At 39.9% G+C, this 23,395-nt stretch overlaps 1 protein-coding gene across 1 annotated transcript; it reads right to left on the bottom strand.

Annotated features, from left to right (window-relative positions):
- Positions 1-268: 268 nt before the first annotated feature.
- LOC118698207 (ADP-ribosylation factor-like protein 8B) lies at positions 269-23,228 on the bottom strand. Its single transcript, XM_036401323.2, has 7 exons — positions 22,941-23,228; positions 18,536-18,616; positions 9,953-10,026; positions 9,448-9,541; positions 6,970-7,037; positions 3,632-3,702; positions 269-959 (listed from the first exon to the last, which is right to left on the bottom strand). Exons 1-7 carry the CDS (start codon positions 23,127-23,129, stop codon positions 910-912), a joined length of 627 nt encoding a protein of 208 aa, XP_036257216.1. The 5' UTR covers positions 23,130-23,228; the 3' UTR covers positions 269-909.
- Positions 23,229-23,395: the final 167 nt, after the last annotated feature.

Consider the following 23,395-nt stretch of genomic DNA (forward strand, 5'->3'; position numbering starts at 1 on the left):
ATCTGTTTCCAAAGGACTAATCCTACTTCAGATCACAGCTATTTTATGTTGTATACTCAAAAATTCTAAAGATTGAGGAATGGACAGAGTAGTCCATAAACACCATTTCATTTACAGTAACAATGCTTAAGAAATCCATGAATTTTGGGGGTTATTAACGTCAGAGAAGATGTACATGATCTCACCAGCTATTTCCTTCTCTGTTTAAAAAAGAAAAATACCCACTACAATTCCAGACTCTTTCCTTTCCCAATAAAGAAGGAGAAGATTGTCTAGAACATTTTATTTTTCAATTCCAAAAGAATATTCATATGAATAATTCACATTAGTGACTGGAAAAACTAATTAACTACAGATACATAACTTTGTAAATAACTTTTCTCCAGAGTATGTGAAAGTGTTCTGAATATCAGCATTTTGTTCAAATAAGAAGCTCTTAATTATAGTTCTAATTGATTAATTGATTTAATTGATTGAATGTACTTAACTACATGTGTTCAGAGGGAAGAAATTCTGTGTGAATAATTATATGCTACATTCAAAAAAAAAGTCATTTGTTTCCACTGCACAATTTATTAAGTTTCAAATTAGAAAAAAAGTACTATGTATTTGACAATTTGCATGCATAAACTCAAAACATTTCAGCTCAAAAAATTATTGATTTCTTCCAGTCTTGTATTAAGGCGTTCAGGAATTTCACCTAGGCAGACAAATATCTGGATTCAAATAAAAAAAAAAAAAAAAGAACCAGACAGACAAATTACAAGTCAGCAAGTCAGATTACTTCTGTTAACAAATATGACCACAGTGAGTCCTGGTAGTAGACAGTTGCATTCCTTATCTTTTCAGTGTGTATAGGTGATAGGAATCAAAGTGATTGGGGAAGAGTAATCTTCAGCAAAAGTTTCTTCAACAGTTTCTTGATTTGGAGTGCTGAATAAGCCATTGTAATGTTATGTCTGTCAGGATAGATGAAACAAAATTAAAAACTCAACAGCCTGTTTGCAGACTGTAGAAGCACAACAGAACACCAGCAGGTTAATACAAATACAAAAACCCCAACCAAACAAAAGCCCAGAAACCCACAGGTTCTCATTCACACATAATTGAAGTTCAGAACATCAACCTCCAGGTGGTCCTTTTCTGGTTATTTTTGTATGTTTTTAAATCACGTGCATTTTGTATTCTTGAAATACAGACTGACATCAAGTTCTCTAAGCCATAGATAGATAAGGAACTGTTGAAAAAGCAAAGATTTAAGATGACCATAAAACAAACTGTAAAATCCAGACTAGAATGGAATGCTAAGTGAGAACAAAGGCAAATACACAAACAGAAGGAATGAGAAGGGCAAACATCTGACAATATATTAAGAAGCTATTTAGATAGGTTGTAGGAGTCCAAGGTCTCTGAAAGACATGCAACATTGGACTAAAATTTGATAGCTGAAATTGGCACCCCTCCTGATGCAATCCAAGGCATTGAGCTGAAAACTGCAGCAGTTCACAAACTGATTCATGAGCAGATTAGATTTTTTTGCCTCAAGGCAGTAACATCTGTCAGGAAGGCAGGAAGGATGTCAGGGGGCAGCAGCAGCTCTAGCCCTCAAATTGAAATTTGTTGCCATATTTGTCTTAAGTTCAAGATAGCACTCCATGAATATCCTTGCAAACCTGCTTAGGCTCTGAGACTGCAGAAAAAAGCACTGCACTTATATCAAAGCTAATAACTATATAATTATCTTCCACAGTCTCTCAGGACACAGTAACTAGCAGCCTTACACCTACACCTCCTGATGAGACCAGTTAACTAGGCTGCAGTTCACGCTGAAAAACCAGTATCATCTCATTCAACTGTGCTGGCATCAGCCAAGAACACAGAGGAAGAAGACAGCTGCCAGTCTTCTCCTTAACAGACTAGTTTCATCACTTTAATAAGCTAGCATAACAGTCTTTCTTTATAAATGGTACATTCCAGTCCTTTGGTGTCCCTAGCTTCTCACCCAACCTCTTTTTTCAAGGTCTTCCTCAAAATATGGCATATGGTGCTCCAACAATGCCCACAGTCTGAAATGGTACACGCAGTGTGCTCCCATTCTTTATTTTGTTTTTTGCAAATATTCAAGAACCTATCTAGTCTTTCTAGGCACAATATTACACTGGAAGATACCTGACCAAGTCTCAGGATTTTTTCATCACTACTCCCAGAACTTCCACAAGTAAGGGATCTATACTGTTCTGCATTAATGATCATTCTTTCATGCAAATTTTAGGATGCTTTTTGTTGCATGCTTTTCTCCTCCAGGACATCCAGATAAACAGACTAGGATCAAAATCTATTTTCTCCATTAGTATTTCAGAAATTAAGCTGGTTTTACTAGTTTCCAGTCACAATCCCACTTTTAAGAACCTCCACTGCAGCCTTGCCAATTTGATCAGGATCAAGTACAGCATTTCAAAAACCTCTATCAAATTCACTGTACTTCAACTACTGAGATTATCCTGTGTTGTCTTCTACAGTCCTTATCTCCTGAAGGCTAATCTTCCTCACTCAGAGATAACAGCTGCACCCCAAGCTGCAAACATGTGTCTTGTCTCCTTCTAACTAACACACCCAAGTCATCTACACCACCTGCAGGAGAGGCCCTCCTGCCTAACACATCTCTGCACACAGCTGAACTCTCCCCCAGCTCAATGAAGTCCAGGTGCCACGGTACAGTCTCCTCACCATCTCCATTACCTGGTTCTCTCTGTGGAGGATGGAAATTTCCCCTGCAGCTGAGAGAAAGTGGCTTTCTTCCTATTCCCACTCTCACAGTTCCTCACTCAGCTGAGCCCTACAGAGCTGCCCAGCTCTTCTATCAAGTCTGGTTTCCTCACATAGCAGCTATAAATATCCAGCCAGGCTGGATCCCATCCCACCCAGCACCACTTGTTTCAGCAGCATGCAGAGAAGGGTGGCACAGAGGTGGCACGGCCCCAGACAATTGCTGCTGCTGCTAGCTCAGCCTGTGCTTCATCCCTTCCTCCTGCCCTGTGGAGGGAAGGGAATGGGAGAAAATGACAGAGCAAAGAGACAGGAAAGTGGAAGATAGGGGAGAGAGGAAAAGGCAAAATCAAAGGCAGATGGAAGACAGGGAGATAGATCTTCACTGATGACAGGATACACTCATTGCATTTCCTCTTGGAAAAAGCACCCATCCCTCAGTTTGAGGAACAGTCACATGCTCATAAAACCTGCTTACCAAATAAAACCATGTGTGGAGTAAATCCCCAACAGTTTTTTTAGGATCACCTAATAATTGGAAGGCCTTCATAGAAAGCTACTGTTTCTTCAAAAGTAACACAGGTTTCTTGTAAAGGATTCAATTACTCCAGGCTTTAAATACACTTTTCCATGGTCCCTGTCAAATTAACTTCCCATGGACCTAAATATTTCTACAAGGTTTTTCTTAATTAAACATAATTCTATGTTGAAACAAATACAGTGGCCTACAATATTTGCCAAGTATCTTTCAATGTAAATTGAGATCTATTGAGACCTCCAATAATATAATGGAGGTAGATGTTCAAACCTGATCTGATCCAAAGTACAAACCCATCATACACTGATGACACTAGAAGAAGCTTACCTATGTTATCCTTCTCTTTACAGGAAATAGAATAGCAACAGATTTCTCTGTCTTGAATAGCTGAAAGGTTTCTACAGAAACGAAAACAGTAAGTGCTGTTATAACCCCATAAACACTGAGAACAGATATTTCCATTAAATTATATGTTTTCTGCTTTTTACTCAGTGGATTCAATTCTATTCTCAGATGTTAAATTCTTAAAATATGCCACTGAACATAGAAAACTACACATTTCTTAAACTATAAGGATTAAAAGTTTATAAAGTCATTTCACAAAAATTTGAATTTCTCATTAGATCAGTGTAATAGTGAGAAATAAAACCACAGAAATTCATAAGCCAAAAATAACATTTTATTATTTTTATATCTTGTTATGCAACCAAGTATTACCCATGTCTTATCATTCACCTTTCACTAAGAATTCAGAGTTTTTTTCTCCAGTAAATCATAATAAAGTATTAGTGCTCAAATGATCATACCATTTGTCTTTAGGATGTTTACTATATACTTAATATATCACATCTGACTCCTACTGAAAGGATGCCTCTGCATTTAGGAAGAAACTGATTCTTAATCAACTTCTTTCTGGGAATTCTCCAACTCCCCTCAGAGCTTCTGAACACTTTCTTATTTTTTCATTTATTTATCCTCACACAAGTGACACAGACATGCACAAAAAATTTTTAGGGACAGGTGGGAAGTGAAGGCACTGAGATGTCTGAAGACCACACAAGAGTAGCAAAGAAGAGAACTAAAGAGAGAGCTCCCTGGACTTCAGGAGAGCAGACCTGGCCTCTTCAGGGATCTGCTTGGTAAAGTCCCATGTAGTTAGGCCCTGTAGCAAGGAAGGGCTAAAGAAAGCCAGCTAATATCCAAAGTTCCTCTCCAAATTTAAGAATAACCTATCCTAACTAGCCTGGGAAAAAAGCCAAAAGACATCAAGTGGATGAACAATGAGTTCATAAACGTGGTAATTAAAAGGAAGCAGAGAGAAGGTTGGAGCGGAGACAGGTAACCTGGGAGGAATACAGCAACATTGTCCAAGAATGCAGAGACACCAGCAGGTCAGCCAAAGCCCAGCTGAAGTTGGATCTCATGAGGGATATGAAAGAAAACTAGAGAGTGACAAGTGGAAGACAGGAGAAAATGTGCACCCACTGCTCAATGAGACAGGGGACCTGGTTACACAGGACATGAAAATGCTGTCTTTGCTAACAAGATTAGCCTTCAGAAACCCCAGAGATCATGAGTCAGAGCAAACAAGTTGTACCCCTGATGGAAAATGATCTAACCAGGGAATAAATAAGTAGACTTGACATGGAGAAGTCCATCAGCCCTGGTGGGAAGCACCTGCAAGTGATAAAGGAACTGGCTGATGTCATTGTGAGGCCACTTTGAACAACCATGTCACCTGGGAGAGGTGCCTGAGAGCACAGGAAGGCAAATGCCACTCTTTAGAAAAAGGGGGACCCGGAGAAGTACATGACAGTCAGCCCCACCTTGATTCTGGGAAGGTGATAATGCAAATAATCCAAACTATTCCCAGGCATGTGACAGACAAGAAGGTGACCAGGAATTCACACAAGGGAAATAACGTTTGATCAACTCAATAACCTTCTACAATGAAATCTACAGTTTGGTAGATGACAGGAGAGCAACAGATATTGTGCACCTTGGCTTGATTAAGGCTTTGACAGTGCCTTCCATAATATCCCCACAGACAAGGTGAGGAAGTATGGGTTGGATGCACAGATGGCGAGGTAGACTAAAGACTGGCTGAACACTGGGGTGATCAGTGGCATGAAGGCAAGGTGGAACCCAGTGACTACAGGTGTACACCAGAACCAATACTGGTCCAATCCTGTTCTACAACTTCATTTGTTGCAAATGATGGGGCAAAGGACAAATTTGCTGATGACAGATAACTGGGAGGAGTGGCTGATACACCAGAGGGTCGTGTTGCCGCCCAGAGGGACCTCCACAAGCTGGAGAAAAGAGCTGGCAGGGGACCTCATGCAGTGCAACAAAGGAAACTGCAAAGTCCTGCACCTGGGGAGAAACAACCCCAGGCACCAGGACAGGTCAAATGCCAACTGTCTGGAAAAGCAGCTTTGCAGAAAGGACCTGGGAGCCTCGGTGGGTCCCCAGGTTGAACACCATCCAGCAGTGTGGTAAAAACGCTAATGGTATTCTGGGGTGCACTAGGAGTGCTGCCAGCAGGCTGAAGGGAGGTGAACCTTCCCTTTTACTCTGCACCAGGAAGGCTGTACCTGATCAGCTGTGGACCATCAGTACAAGAGGGATACGAATCTATGGAATAGGGCCCCACAAAGGACAACTAAACTAATGAGCAACTCACATACTAAGAGAAAGACTGAAGAGCTGGGACTGTTTAGCCTAGAGAAGAAAAGGCTTAGGGAACTTCTTATTAATATGTACAAAAATCTGAAGGGAGCCTGTAAAGAAGATGGAGCCCAGTGATGTGACAAGAGGCAATGGCCACAAATTGAAACACAGGAAGCTCTCTCTGAACGCACAGAAACACTTTTTAGCTCTGAGAGTGACCAAGCACTAGCAAAGGCTGCCCAGAGAGGCTGCAAAGTCTCCATCCTTGGAGATGTTCAAAAGCTGTCTGGACATGGTCCAGAGCAAGCAGCTCCAATGGGCAAAAGTCTCTGCTTGAGCAGAGGTAGATGACTTCAAGGTTCCTTCCAACCTCAGCCATTCTAAGAGCCCCAGTTTAGTAGCCCAGTCTTTGGACCACCCTTACTACAGCAAAACTTCACTTTCACACTAATTAAAATTATGTGACGTGGGAATCCAATTTTACAGAATTAGTACTATACTGGTCATTTTTACAAAATAGTATATTTTCTTTAGAATTACATTTACTATGCATCAATTTGTTACTTTCAGTAATCCCTAAGTTATGCTTTGGATATTTGGCAAAAATATCTGACTTGCTTAAATTTACCAACACTAGATTGATATGGCTCTGTTCTAATGCCATTCAGGCATTAAACTGACACTGCATTGTACTGCAAGAAGTCAAAATGACCCTTTCAGTATCCCTAGCAGTTCTTTCCTCAGTGATGGGAAAACAGGATTATCTGAAATAACTTCACACAACCAAACAACAATCAAGAGAGATTCAAATCTACTGTGGTCAGTTATCAGCCTAGATCACTACATCAGGTGCCAGCAGAGCTCGAAGTCGAATATCTGAGCATGCAAAATAGCATCTTTTATAGCCAGTTATTGTCACAGACTACCAATAATTTTGACTTACATATCAAACTTCAAAGTGTCTCAGCTTTTTACAAAAGCCAGCTACTTACAATTTCTCAATTAACTGCTTCTCATCCAGTGCACCTGGGAGGTCTCGTTTATTTCCAAGAACTAACACCTGAAAGAAATAATTCATATACCTATTAAATCCAGGGGCAACAAAAGTTTCTTTTGGTCTGTAACTTTTTGTTGGCATTATTCTGGATCTTGCAGCTATTTAAAATGGAGGATATATTCAAAATTATCAATGACTGTGGGAACATCATGGAAATCCAGTACCTAGTCAGGACCAGATGCTGGATGTATACCCTCTGAAAACTGGATTGAATTATTTCTGGGTGTGTTAGTATCAAAAGTCTCTCTGGAAGTGAATCACTCCATACTGGGTGGCATTACAGGATGGTATCAGATTAAATGCAAAGAAATTTTAGAAGCCAGCATGCATCAGGTGCACTCAAGCCACCAAAGGATATTCAATTCAGAGGACAGACTGATGTTAATCAAAAGTAGGGCCCCAGCAGCAGAGGCTGGTCCTAAAGACCAAGAAAAAATTCTTTCTAAGTTTTTTTCCTCTCTTGTCTCTTAACACTGATGCACTGAACAACTCAGCCTACAAACCAAGTATCACCTGGGCACCAGCCACCCCTCTGTCCAATTTGAGCATCCATGGTTGAAATCTGAAGGCAGACACTGGGAATTAAGTCCATGAAATACAGAAAATTTACTGAATAGATGCTGGAACTTCAGAGTTCCTGTTTAAGGCTTCAAGTATAAACGAAGGTCAGATAAATGGGTTGAGCACATTCTAAGATAAAGTAAGCAATGGAAGGTATTTCTAGTTATGGTTGCATTTTATTATTTTCCAGATGTGCTACAATTCTAAGACTGTCCCATTATATCCCATGAATCTGGAACATATTAAAGTCATTACTTGCAGTAATTTAGAGTCCAGATTAATAAAGTTGCTCTAAAATCTACAGTGCCAGATCCTGAGCACAATAAATTGAAGGAAGTTCAATACTAATTACTACATATGAAATAAAAGTAAGTAAAAAATACATCACTGCACCTTGGAAATTACTGTGTGGGTCAGGCTGGGGATTTGGAATGTGATATTATAACATATAAGAGGCAAGGAACTTAATTAAATACTACTGAAGATATGAGAGACCAATCATTTCAGTAAGGAAAAGTGAGAAGCAAAAGAGCAAGCAAAGAGAGTGCAAAGGACAGGCAATGTCACTCTCCATGAGCAGCATAACTGTCCATTTCTGCAGGATTTTTTCAATAGATAATTAACGTACAAAATCACAACAAAAAGAGCAAACCTTATAAAAAAGATGGTGAATCACTTGAAAAACTCTCATTTGAGAATAGTGGGAGGAAAGGAGAGAGAGAGAGAGAGAGAGGGAGGCTGACTGCATGCTGAAGGTACCATTTTGATACAGACCAAGTCTCAGGTATCCATGGGTGTGGATGCCATTCCCATACCTGATGGCACGTGTACAAACACTTCCTTCCCCACGGTTTGCCATGGTGGCAACATCCAGACAGGCAGCATGTTTAGATGCTCCATTAGGCTGGAATTAGCTCCTGCCTGCTGTGGCATCTGTGCTTATCTCATGTTCCTGCTGCAGTGGCTTATCTTATGGGAAGTTTCTTCTGTGGCTTTGACAGTGTTTTGACACACTTCAAGTGCATTCTTTAAGTCCTTACACTGTCCACTCACCCTCAGGTAACTTTGATTACTTGTAGTGGCCAAGTGTCCAAATTACTGCTTACAAAAAAAGGAGCCAAGGAATAGCCATCAAGTTGTGAGTTATTTCTTCCTCATTTGTATTTGGGACTGTTTTCTTTCTTATAATCAAGGTGTGAACTCTTGTTTGGTGATGTCAACATAGACCAATGACAACGTGATGGATTCCTAAATTGGCAGATTACATTTAAGCAAACAACATTAGTCTCCACCTTTGTATTCCTCATTAGAATTTCAGCTGAATACACTATTCTTTGACACTTCCAACTGGAGAACAGATGCATATTTGCATTTTTTCCACACAATTTAGTTTGAAATACTAAGTCAAGAAAAAGTAAGGACAAATAAAAAAAGCTCCTTCGCAATCTCTGGAGGCAGAGGACACTAGTTGATGTTACTGTCTGCCAACCTGCAGAAATATTGATCTCACATGCCATAAGATAACTGCCAGAAACATACCTGGGTCACTGCTGAAACCCAGCCAACAAGGGACTGACTGGAAGTAATTACTGTCTGATAATGCAACACGTGAAAACACAAATTTTTGAAATCTATTCTCACCTTTAGACAAGAAAATGTACAAACACAAAGCAGCACTCCTAAGTTGTTGAGTGGTATGAGAAAAAAATCACAGTAATTTTTCTAAGAGTGCTCAATGTATCAAGGCTGCATCAATATATAACCTAGTATTTTTAAGAGACCAGAGAAACCAACACAGGAGGATTTAGGCCACTGTCAACATTCAGGTAAGAATAATAAGGAAAATACTTACTGGAATTCCATGCAATTGTGGCTTATCTATCAAACTGTGAAGCTCATTCTTTGAAGCTTCTACTTTTTCTAAGTCTGCTGCATCCACCATGTAACTGCAACAAAAAATAGTTATTTATGGTATTGACCATTAACTGCAGGAATTTGCATTAAAACATCTGAAATGTGACAAACGTGTTGATATTGACAAGAGCATTAGAAAAATCCAAAGTTGTGTAAGCCCTGCATTTATTGAGATAGGAAGATATTGATCCAGGAAGATAACAGATTTAGGCTGCTAAATACAGCCTGTGGGGGGAAAATGGCCCGGAATATGCAATTACTTACATGTCTGGGTTGCTGCACGTGCAAAACACACTACTTTTATTATACTGGGTCTTCTTATGTGATGGAGGTGGACAGAAAAAAAATCTATTTTCTTTATGTGTGATATAATGTAATACCTAATTTTATAATAATATATATTACAAAGAACATTTTCTATGGACATACAAAAGAAAACTTACACAACTGCATTGACTCCTCTGCAGTAACGCTCCCACATGCTTCGAAACCTTGGCTGTCCTCCAATGTCCCACACCTGAAAAAGTACAAACACTCCAGCCTCAAAACACTTTTTAACTACATAGCCCTAATCCAACAGAATAAATTAACTCTTACATGCAGCATGCAGGTTGCATTGCCAATTCCAAAATTTTATTAAAAGGTCTTCTTGGCACCTTCTAGCTAATGGAGGAGGACATGCACATTCACAGAGTATGTCAGGCCTGTGACACTAAAAGCTCCAAATGTTTTTTGAAGAATGTTACCCTTTCCCACTCACTGAAAGAAAAGTCCTACTCAGATACTGAAGTGAATTATTGCAAATGCAGTCTCAAAACAAAAAAGAGTATCATCATTGTATGAAACAGTTATGCAAGTTAATATTTAATGTAGCTAGGGAGACCTGAGTTAAGAAGGTATCAGATTTTAAAAAGAATAAAGACAGATAGTAAATAAACAAAGAGTTGGTCAGAGAGCAGACTGAATCCACATAAGGGATGATGCTCCCCACTCCAAGGAGCTCCACTACCTCCACAGTTCTCCCACTGGTTCAACAAATGTGCTTTAACAGACACATTTAGGATTAATTAATCAGAACCAAAAAGGAACAGTAGTATAGGTAGGCCTGAAGTGATTAAGCAATGTTTCTTAAAGAAAGAAAGCTCAAATTCTGCTTATCCTATTACAAAAGCTCAAATCCTATAAATACTTACCCGTGCTATTAGTGCCCAGCAACCCCATGGAATTCCTAAATTTGTTAAAACATTAACACACTATTTTTCTGTACAGGAATTACGTATTTTGCTTTACTTGCAAAACAATTGGTATTTTTGGTGGATGACAGTATGTTGTTTCAAAACTGTTTCTCAGATCAAAGTAGCAGCTAACATATACACATCACACAGGTCAGGGCTACATGGTAACGTATCTGTTACAGCTGCATCCAAAGACAGACCTGTTACAAGTGACACACAGATTAAGACAGTGATGAACACTGAAAAATAAAAGTAATGGATTTGTTCCTCTGCCAAGGATAAAGAGAAGTAATTATTTCTTATTTTAAGCATATTTAGCTATCAAAACAATATATACTGTATACCAGATCTAGGAGGCATATATATTACAGAAGCAACTGAATTTGGAAGTAATATATAAAGAAACAAATTTTTTAAAGAGTTGTCCTCACATTTACCCTATAAATCCAAATTATGCCTTCTGTGGCAACAAAGCTTGTCACAAAAGAGCAAGGCTTCACAGAGCCATGGGGTAAGCCCTTTCTCAATTAATGTCCACTATTTTTTAATTTCACAGCCTGTAAATAATTTTTATGTATAAATTTCTATATAATTTTCAGTATCTTATATTCTTATTTTAGAAAGAAGTATTTCCCAATTCACCAATAAAAATAATTCCCTGATTGATATCTTAACAGTCCTTCCAACATAAAATTATTGTATCACCTAAATGTAGAGTGCTTTTTGATCCCCTGAATAAGATCAAAAAATTTTACACATGAAAGACCTTCTAATCATGAAGTGGGTATCAATTAATATCTGTACTGACATTTGAAGCACTGTATCAAAGGTCTTAGTAAAATAAACCTTTATACTTTAAAAGCTTGAATGTAATGAGTATTCAGCATTATGGTTAGGTGACAAAACTTACACCAACACTAATTACTCCAATAACTCATCAAGACCTTGAAACTATCCAAAGCCATCTGGTGCACATCTGCATGTCTTGAAAAAGAAACTACATTATTTTCTTGGTAGAGCAGAGGGAAAAAAAAAGGGAAAGATGATAAGGCAGACTAGTAGTCAGATTAGATTTTTGGAATTCTGATAGCCATGAAAATCTACAAGACAATGTAGCATGGACTAATCACAAAATAAATAATACAAGATAAAAAATCCTGGGTTTGTCCTTGCTTGATGACACATCTTGCAGCATTAAATTGCACTGCAGAACAAGATTACTCTCATTAGGAGAAAAAGTCACCTTGAAACAATGGAAAGATAAGTCATTTCCAGTCAGTTTCCCTAATCAGGCTTACAACTATTCATTAAAGTACAACATGAAGGACACAATATAGACTAGGTGTCTTTAACAGAGCTTTAGAACCAAATTTACATCAACATAGTAATAATTATGTGATATATGAAAAAATGCATTAAATTAAAAAAAAATCCTTCTTTCTCTTTGAAATCAAAATGGTTTTAATAGTAACTTTCTAATACTCTTTATTATATTGAATAGCCATAGAAAGAGTTAACTACTTAATTCAAAACACAAATTGCTGCACCAAACCATTTTCATAGTACACGGCTGAACAGACAGAACTGTGAGAATACAAGAGGTATCCAGGAAGGAAAGGGGAGAGGTCTTAGTGTTAAAGAAGTTTTCCTGCAGGAGCCTTGCATGTTTTGTGTATCAACTATTTTTGCATCCCAGTATTTAATACACAGGTAAAAAGTATGTTCTGGGTATGAATGGGGATAGGCAGGAGACTAAACCTTAACAGCTGAACATACAGCTAGCTATAACAAGAAGTTTACTTTGTCTGGTTGCTTTTTAAAAGACACTGGTCTTCAAATTCCTCCCATGGCTTTTACTGGCCCCTCAGGAATAAAAGTTTCATAATATTTAAAGGTAATTTTACTCTGATTGATAAAACTGTGATTTTAAGAATCAGCAAAGATTACAGAATGACCAAATTGAGAGAAAGTTTCTTTTGATACACAGTACCACTGCCTCACAGGAGATTAAAATCTCAAGGATTTGTTGCTCAGGCTCAATCTCAAAGGCACATATCTTGTTGGTACTGCATTTTAATCTATTTTATTCATTCCTATCTACTTCTGTAGTGTAGTAATTCTTATTGTACTTGCAGCTCTACAGTGTCATTAATTAGTGCAATGTTTTAATCTGTAAACTAGATCACCAGGATGGAACCACTGTTTACCATGTGCTTACCTGAGATACATTGAATTCTTCTAAAAGAGGAAACTTTGGATTTATCTCTTTCCAATTCTTTCAGGAGGATCGAAGGCTCCATCTTAAGACTGTAGCTATTAGCTGTGTTTAAGGAGCAGATCCTTTTCTTTTGCACAGAGCTCTATCATGGCAGTTGAGCAAAAATGCACATGGATAGGTTCAAAGATTTTTGAGAGCTTTCCGTTACTGGAAGGCTCATTAACACTCTAGCTGTGTTTCTTCAAATTAGCTCATATTGTGGGAAGGCTTGATGGTTCATGAGGAAGTTGCAGGAAAAGCGTTTTCTAGATGTCATGTTGCATGGTTTTTTTCAGATATGCTGGGTAGGAGATTTCTTGTGGACAGAGATTACAATGACAAATTTCTATCTTGATGTCAGTGTGTGGGTTCAGTACCTACAATCTCACAGTAGTCAGCAAAGTCTAGACAGCCTTTCAGCTGATCAGATATAACATCTTGTTTAGGATGACAGAATTATGCTCTAGGCTTGACAGCACTGATGACAGCTCCTCTGACTATTATTAAAAGAGCTTAAGCCTCACTGCAGACATATAGCTGTTTACATGCAGACATCTCAACCTGCAAGATGAATCCAACACTGCAAATATTTGAACTTGGAAATGTATCTTTCCTCTTGGAAGTATGCAAAAAGTATAAGCCATAAAACCTAACCTAAACAAACAGGTGAAGAATTTGTTAAGCAGAGAGGAGTATTTGGACAGAATAAGGCAGCACCAGTAACATCCACTACCACAATGTACACAGAGAAGCCTAAGATGTGACCAATGAGCTCACACATACACAGCAGTCATTGCACTCACGGCCAACTCAGTGTGTAATAGGGAGCAACTGGAAAGCATGGGACAACTTCAATCACCTAAAATTTAGGCATTTAATCCAGGTGACCAAAATTTCTCTTTGACTACTGAAGTGCTCAGAGGGCACCAACAGCAGGAAATTTTTGTTTGTTTCACCCACCTTAGCTACCTGGTGAAGCACCCACTGCTTCCCCAGCAAGTTCAGACAACTGGCTCAGGCTGGGTTGCTCAGTGCCTGGCTAAGCTCATGAGGGACAAATCCTAAACAATCACCTACTCTAGACTGGAATCTTAAACCAAAAATATCTTTTTTTTTTGCCTAATAAACAGAAGAATAAAAAACCTAATAAGCTTAATTTTTTTAATAAATTGCCCTACATATACAAATCTACACAGCCTGACCTCTAGTACCTACCAGCCATGTAACTTAATATGGAACTTAGAATATCTTACTACTTTAGAATACTTACTAATTGTTATCCTAGATATTGGAAATGCCTTCATAGTCACCCTTAAGAGTCAAAAAAAATGTGCAACGTGGTTACATTTTCTGCAGGCAATATTTCTCGGAACAGTATGTTCTTTGAAATCAGTCTTGGCCCTTGAAAGAACTCTGTTCTCCCTCCTCCCTGGTGATAAAGTCCAACTTTTAAACACAGCATTGTTAATAAAAGAAAAAAACTATATGCATGTTTCAATGTTCATAATTTAATCATAATATTTCTGCTGAAGAACTGGAGATAGAATTGCAAGAGAAAATGTTCACAAAGGATCTTCAACTCTTGACAACAAGCACAGAGGCATTTTAATGGGAGGGAGTATTTCTAAGTGATCAGAGGCTATTTGCCATTTTATAAGACACAAAACGCAACGCTAGAAGGATCAACAGAACACAAAAGCAAAGTCCTTGTACTTCCATAACTTCCAGTCTATTTCTCTCGCCTGTCAAGGTCCTTCTGGATGGCAGCAGAACCCTCTGCTGCACCAGCCACTCCTCCCAGTTTTGTACTACCAGCAAACTTGTGGAAGGTGCACCCTGTCCCACCAGCCAGGTCACTAATGAACACACTAAACAACCCCTGGGATTTAGCACCAGTAACTGGGCTTCCTGCTGTGGATCACAGCCCTTTTGAACCACCAGTACAGCTCTTCCTTACAGACAACTATCATTAAACACTGGGACATCCAGCAAAAATTCTTTTTTTACAGAAATAATCACTTTGACTTGAAATCAGGCCAGACACAGCACAGCTTCTTCAGAGTGATCCAAGTCATACAGAATAGCCAGTATGTGCTGAAACACTGCTGGAGCTACACTCAAGAGTACACACCTAAGCTTGTATTACTGCATGGCATTTGAAATGACAATGTGACAGGTAAGAAATCCTAACTAGTAGGAGGAAGCATTATAAAGCAGGAGGATTCTGCTTCTGTGAGGATGCATAGAGACCTGAAAACACTACTGTCCAGAGCAGGAGTGCTGCAACAAAGGAAGCTGGCAGAGGAATGCCCAGAGCCGGTATCCTTCTCCTGCCTCTCCAGAGCAAAGTGCAAGCAGCAGGAAGCCCAGCCGTGCTCTCCGGCAGGCAGGCTGTGCAGGCTGCGGTGGAGGGACACCGGCACCTAGCGGTGACAGCCGGGGTGACCACAGCCCAGCCCGCCAGCCCCAGCGCCCGGAGCACCTGCTCTCCACTCCCTCCGGACCACCATGGCCGGGAAGTGCAGAATCTGCCTGGCCATGCTGTTTTAAGAAAAACCAATGCAAGAGCAAGGGAAATGAATCTGTGGCATTATCTGTGCATACACATGTCTGTGGTGCTCTATTTCCTTTTAACTGAGACTGCTCTAAGACCATTGCTGCAAAAACCAAAGGCTGCTAGGCTGGAGATTCCCAATCACTTTAAATAGCAGTTCACAATTCAAGTCTTCTGAGGTTCTTAAAACTTGGCTTGCTAAAGTAAAATTTTTTAATTGCTGTCTAGCTCGTTGAACAGTAAATCTCACCTAAGCAAAAGGACTGCTACCAAGCAGATCCAGAAAAAATATCAAAATCAAATCAAATCACTCACCAAACAGAAAAACTTGTTTGGAGTTAAAATCTCAAAGCACTTCAGTCAGATATTTTTCTCAGGGAAAAAAATATAGCCATCAGTTTTGTAATGAACTTCAATAGAATAGTTCTAGCAGATCCCTACATTGCAGTATATTAAATGCTTTGATGCTAGAAATCATCCTGTACCTCAATACCTCAACCACAACCTCAAAATATAAAGCTCCCTGCTTAGATTTCAAACACTGTGTGGCAAAATCCTTCCTTTATTGCCTTCTCTTCTTGGAAGTAACAGGTGACAGGTTATTAAACATATTGATAAGTCAAAATTTGACAATTCATGGTTAAAGCTGACAGCCTTACATTTCTAAACAGGTTTAGCTTCAATTCGAGAGCATCTGAAACTGGCATCTTCCTACAAAATGTTTTGTCTCAAGTAAATAATCAGTGTTTTTCTTTTAGTGTGGTTCAGATAAATACACATACACACACACCAGTGACCATACATTTACACATTAAGATTAGAGACTAAAAATGAGAATAAATCTACCAGCTTTTGGAAATGACTGCCAAAATCAGAAGAAGGGAAAGAAGACCATGGGTTTCAGTTCTTTCTGCCTTATGGAATTGTGTGGAATCTGCAGATAGAACTGAAGTAAAGAAACCAGGCAGTGACACTGCACTAGCATAGTACTTCCTTCTTAGTGGCCTACCCCAAGGTAGAGCAAAAAACAGATGAAGGATTAGTATCACCTAATTGCTGGGTTTGCAACTTACTTTTCCAAAAGTGATCAATCTTAATATTTCTAGAATGCCAATTTTTCACCTGATGACTTTTTGACCCAGCTGACTTCTCAGCCTGAACTTTATAGTAAGTTTAATTGATTCTGTTTTGCAGTGTCCCATGAAACCTTCAAAAAAGGTCAGACACAATGTCAGGTCTTTGCTTAGCATAAAGAACATTTCTGTCATGTTTAAAGAACTTCATGGGTTTAGTAAAATAATAATTCATCCATTAGTTCTAATAGCTAACAGTTGAATATCATAATATTTCTGTGAGAAGGGTTACCTGTTTTGTTGGGATAAAAAGGCTAAAGAAAAATTTACTGTGAATTCTTGCTACAGGGCTGCAAATTGTTCATAAAAGGGTTCTAGCAAGAGGCACTGCCCCATCATTCTTGAGTCACCAACTTATCAAAAGATTATGTCATTTTTCTCTAAGTAAAATGATTTTGCAAACCTTATGTAGCAATAACCTGTAAGATTCTAACCTAGATACAGGAATAGTGACATACAAGTAGTTTATCCTGACAGACTCTTCAGGAAATAAGCATCTATGCCTAAGAGTCATATTGCCCTACATCCCCTCCTTGCACTGAATGCTGTTGTAGCAGAGAGACTGTGAGAATGAGTCAAGATATCGTCCTATGCAGTCTGGCTTCCAAATTAAATATGTTTTTTGAAACTAATAAACATATTCATTATGTTAGCATTATCTCCTTATTATTAAAAAATCTATAATAGCAACTATATATAAAATTACTTTTGAGATCAAAGAGTAAAACAAGGCACAGTTCCACAGAAACTCACCCACACCTTCTCTGCACAACTTAATCTTGCAACATCATTTGCTCATTTATACCCTGGTATAAACTATTAGTCAGTTCCTTCTGAACTATTCTGGCTCAAAAAATACTTTATCTTGACAACTGCTTACTAGTAAAAGATTTTTGCCTAGTTTAATGAACAATCAACAACTTTTCTGTTTTCTTCTACATCTGACAATTCTGCAGCAGCATTGGTACACCACCCCTCCAACTACGCCTTATGTTTTCTCTCTATTAATCATGGCCTCATTGCTTCTGTGCAAAAGAAAAAAAACAAAGGAAACTCCTATTCCTGTGGATTATTTATCAACTATGGCTGAATGCAGTAACTTTTTTATTGACCATGGCACCTCTGGAATTTGATCAGTGGTTTAGGAGTCATGCCAGACCAGAGGAAGAGTAACTATAGAACTGAGGGAGACAAGAACTTACAAATTATGGAAAAGGAGGGAAAACTCAAGGTAAAGACAAAAATCCAGATTCCCTTGATCTAATTTTAGCTAGAAGTTGTGAATTTCATCAAGATTAATCAACCAGGCTCCCTTCATAATCAAACAACAGCAGTGCCTTAATGCTACCGGAGTGATTTATCTCTATTTTGATGCCTATGTGTCTCTAGAGCTGTCAGAGATGGTTCTCTGATAACTGATTTAAGCTAGATATTCTATTTCAGCATAGCTAGCATGTGAGCTAAACCACACTCTCCACTGAGATACCTAAGTAAGGAGTCAAGTTGCTCCAGATTTTACTTACAGTTGGGAGGAGGGGGAAGGGGAAGAGAGAAGATAGATATATCCCCAGGAGTCAACTCAGCTAACTCAGTATCTCCACATTTTATGACCTGCCTAAATCAAAAAAGTGCAACAAAGCTTCTGACTGGCACGGAATACAATGAAATCACACAGATTAATATAACAGAGATATATATTACTATTGCTTTAAAAAAAGTTAGTCTCGAGCTAGAAAAACAGATAAGGGACCCTATAAGCTTAAAAGAAATTTCCTGTCTTTCATATTTCCAGTTGAAATTACTCTATTATTTATTCACTCTGTATTAATTCAAACATGCACACCTACCTTTATGGTAACATTGCCTTTTGTTATTTTTCTCATATTGAAGCCTACTGTAGGAATCATATCTTCTGTGAACTGCCCCGACTGGAATATAAAACCAAAATTGTATTTATTATAAAACAGTTGATATGTACAAGAAAGGTTCTCATTTGCAATCTAAAAAATGTTATTTTACAATACTGTAAATTATCACATTCATTTTCAGCAAGAGCACTGGCCAGCACTTCAATTACTGCATTGTCACATCATGGAAGACTGTTCATCTCAGTCCCTTTAAATGATCTTTTATTCTCTTCAGCAACAAAGATCACCCCAGAAACCACGAGACTTCAGATAATTCTTTATCTGATCCTTTGGCAGCACAGCCAAAATACAGAATTGTAGGATGATTTGAGTTGAAAGAAACCTTCAAAGGTCACCTAGTCCTACACCCAGTATGATAAAATATTATAAAACTGGCTACACCATGATTTTTCCTGTAGTTTCTTACTACTGTTACCAGTAGTTTAACTCCAAATATAAAAATAGTTAAGAACTACCCATTCAGAGAGTACTATGTGCAGACTTGTTCCTTCTGAGTAGGTGACAGCAGAGGAATCCTGCTGCAGAGCTAAGAGAATGCCATTAAGACAGAAAAGTACAAGGTGCCAACTCAGTGTGCCCTAAACCCCAAACATACACCCCCAACACAAAAATGCTGCCTTCTCCCCCAGTTCAAGAAATATTTTCGCAACAGAGACACTTCTCATCAAACCAATGTAAATCTTACCTATCAGCCCATATTTACCTATCAACCTTTGTGCCATAGGGTGTTAGTTGTTTGGGGGGATTTTTTTGAAGAAAACATGGGTATATGGACAAAGCAGGATGCAGCCATGTTCCATCAGTTCCCTCTCATCTGAGAAATGGAGTATCAGAGCTTGAAGGAGCACTGGAACAGCAATGTATCTCTCAGTCTACCCCTCCAGGGCTATTCCTGGGATCTGTACAAGTTCTGAAACTTTTCCCTTTCCTGTTTGTGGAGTGAGAATACGCTCAGCCTCCAGTTTGCATTTACAATTAAAGCTTAACAATTTTTAATTTGGCGCTTTAAAAGCTGTGCAACTTTTGACAATTACATGATTGTCTCACAAGATTTTGGAATTAGATCCTTGAGGAAAGAAACAACTTCCATCAGCTGTTTGTTCAACCTTACTTATGGGACTCTTCTTGCTAAATTCTGTACTATACATCTTCATCATCTTTTGTCTTTTTCCTCCCTGCATCAGTAACTTGTCAACAGCAGTAGGAAAAATAAAGTGAAAATAAAAGCCCATGCAGTTTCACACAGATGCACATACCCAGCACTGACAGAAGTTTTTAGCTGGATGTAGTAAGACAAAGCCAACCAGTAAACCCTCTTGTGGGGGTACCATACCAGTACCACACAGGTACTGGTCTGTCCAAGAAAATGGTGGAGTCACCATCCCCGGAAGCGTTCAAGAATGGACTGGATGTGGCACTTTGTGCTATGGCTTAGTTGACAGGGTGGTGTTTGGTCAAATGTTGGATTTGATGCTGTTTGAGTTCTTTTCCAATCTTAATGATTCTGTAATTATATGATTTTTTAAAAATATTTAGTACCTGTATTTGTGGAGGACTGATGTATAAACACATATGAACACATAAACACTGAAAATGTAGCATCATTACTCAAGGACAGGAATGCCTGAAAAATCTGAGTTAATTCAGGAGGCTTTAGAAAGTCAAAATTCTACTTTTGTCAGCAAATTATACATCATCTGTAATATACTAAACTGGAAGACAAAAAAATAAATAAAAAAACCAAACCACCATAACTTCTCTAGTATTGGGGATAGAAAGTAAAGAATTAACATGCTCTTCATTGGTCTTCTGTCTTTTGCTCTAAAAATTCCCCATTCTGGTTGAAGGGAATCAGATACAAAGAAAGTATTATGTCTACAGATTTTTATTTTTCCACACAGTGAAGAAAAGACAGGAATAGGTTCAATTGTTTGCTCAAGTTAGTTCAAGAGCTGTTTACTGTGTTGTAATGACCTGACCACCATAAAGTAAAAAGTCTGTACTACTGTGCTTGCTAAGGAAGGTTACATGACCTAAAATTGGCTATTTTTGTGAATATTTAAGAAGTGCAAAAAACTTTATTGTCATATTTCAATAAAAACAGATTACCTCCTGACACAAATGAAAAATAACTGATGATAAGAAGTTTGTAATGTCCTCTAAAAGTTTTTGAATATTGAGCTGATAATGAACAGTGTCATTACCCCCTGCCATATCAACAATCAAACCAGATTCTACTCCATTATATCAATGCACATCCACAGTACAAGGCAGTGACTTTATCCAAGTTTTCCATTGGTAGCTAAGGACTAAATATGGCTCAAACTCTGAAGAGCAGAGACTGTCTCAAAGGGTATATATTCAGTCTTAGCATGATAGGAACTCTGAGTACTCTTGCAAAGTGAAAAGAATTGTAATTTCCAATGTTTTTTCTCGATCCTCTGCAGCATGCATTTTAAGTAGCCACTATTTTGCAACAGCTATTTTCATTGTCACACTCTAGATAAGTATTCACAAACATACATAAAGTTTTAAATCTGTTTGCCATTCACATATCAACGGTATTCAACAGGAAAATATTATTAATATTCTAATATGAATATTATTTTATTGTTATTAAATATACAGTTATTATGTATAATATTAGTTAGCCTTGTCCTAATTTTTTTTTTTTTTTTTCAAAAATCTCCAACTACTTTTCTTTGGTGATTATCATGGCATGTCATCTCCAGACGGGAAGATCTAAAATCTATAAAACCTGCAATGTGTGACTCTCCCTAAGTCACAAAACATGAATGCCTTGTAGAATACTCTTAAGAAATAACATCTGCAGGGAAAATCAGACCTAGAGTAACAGGAGCACTCTGATGTTGAAGATAACATCCCAAACACCTACGGTGCCATTCCACTGGTGGTACAGTACAAGGGAGTGGACAAACAGTTACACACACAACGTCTGGCACCACACGCTACTGAGGTCTCTGAGCTGCTGTGCTCTTCTCTGCTCTGTTCATGAAAACAATGCAAGAAGCAATGTAATTTGTCATGCCTTTTCCCCATTCCTCAGCAAGGCCCTCCCTTGGGAAATGAACACTTCCAATGGGCATAAAATGCACCGAGGCCTATCTCAGCAAGAGTACCTGCGTGCCTGACAAACCAACTAAAACACCAGCTACAGGTGTATTCCATTGATCGCTGATGTGACCCAAAACATATTTTCACTGGACACTTGCCATTCCTTTTTCTCCTACTCTCTCTCCACTTCTTCATTCACATTAATGCACACTCTCTTATTTTTCCCTTATTCTATAATCATATACAAATGCAAGTACCAAATATCATATCTCAGGTTTTCATTGCCTCAATCTCTGACTTTAATCCATACACCTCCCAGTTTAGTTTTTAGCTTTTCACATTAAGGACTGAAGAACATCTAGAAATTTTCATCTTCTAGCAGCTGGAGCTGCGATACACCTAATAAGACATACCACCTTGCAGAAACGCTTCACTAAGCTTCATGATTAGTAGTAAGCAAATATAACATAAATATGTATATATTTCCATCCTCTGATGGAAAGCAAATCTTTGGGATAGACCCAAATTCAGTTTGGAGGGCACAGCAAACAAAGACGAGAAATGTATTTCAGCATGGTGACACAAGAGAAAATGTCATGGTAGGTGTCAGCACTAGGGAGGCTGCAAGGCCATCACCAGACAGGGAACGGAATGCTGGAATCAGACTTGAATGCTGGGGAAGAGCTATGGAGGAATTGTGGGAGGCATTAGTATTGCTGCAGCTGCTGGGAGGAGAGAATTCAGTAACGGACAACTCGCGGCCTTGAGGGATGCACGGTGTATTATTCCGGGATACACTGACCATGGAAAGGCAACCTGAACCACGGCAAGAGCCCAAGCCCACGAATCTGCTCCAAGATGGGCACGCTCTGCAGCCAGACCCAGAAGACATCTTCCTCCTCCCTCTGAAAACACTTTCACATACATCTTAGCCTCCTGCTGTGAAATTCTCGAGATTGCAACGATGCAAAAGCTGCCTCATGATCTCTCCCGCCCGGCCCCCCTTCTTCCTTCCCTCCCTCCGCATCCCACCGCAACGCCTCGGGACCTCATGGCAGGCGGTGGCATCACCGCAGCAGCAAAGCCCGCACTTGTTGCCGGGGAAAGGCCGCGGGGCGGCGGCCCCGGGCGGGGGGGCGGCCCCTCCAGCCCCGCCGGGCGGCCGCGCCCGCCGCACCCCGCGGCCCTGCCCCGCCGGTGGGCACCGCTCCGCTCCGCACCGCCCTGCCCCGGGCCGGGGGCCGCGTACCGCCAGCACGGTGAGCAGCGTGGTCTTGCCCGAGTACTGCAGCCCCACCAGCGTGAGCTCCATCTCCTCCTTCCAGAACAGCGAGCGCAGCCACTCCAGCAGCCGCGCCACCAGCGACAGCATCCCGCCCAGCGCCCCCGACCTGCGGCAGGCGCCCAGCCCCAGCGGCACCGCTTCGCTGCTGGGCATGGGAGCGCCGGAGGAGCCGAGGCGAGCTGAGGCGAGGCGAGGCGGCGGCGGGGCTCGGGCCGGGCTGGCAGCAGCGGCGGCGGCGGCGGGGCTGGGCGGGGAGCCGAGCGCCAGGCAGGGCCTCACGTGACGGCGCCGCCGCCCTTCTCCCGCCGCCACCCGCTGCAGACAGGGGAGGGGCCGGGCGGGGCCGGGCCGGACTGGGCTGAGCTGAGCTGAGCTGAGCCGAGCCGAGCCGAGCCGGGCCGGGCTGAGCCGGGCCGGGA

The sequence above is a fragment of the Molothrus ater genome, chromosome 5 (genome assembly GCF_012460135.2).
Source record: "Molothrus ater isolate BHLD 08-10-18 breed brown headed cowbird chromosome 5, BPBGC_Mater_1.1, whole genome shotgun sequence".
NCBI lineage: Eukaryota > Metazoa > Chordata > Aves > Passeriformes > Icteridae > Molothrus > Molothrus ater.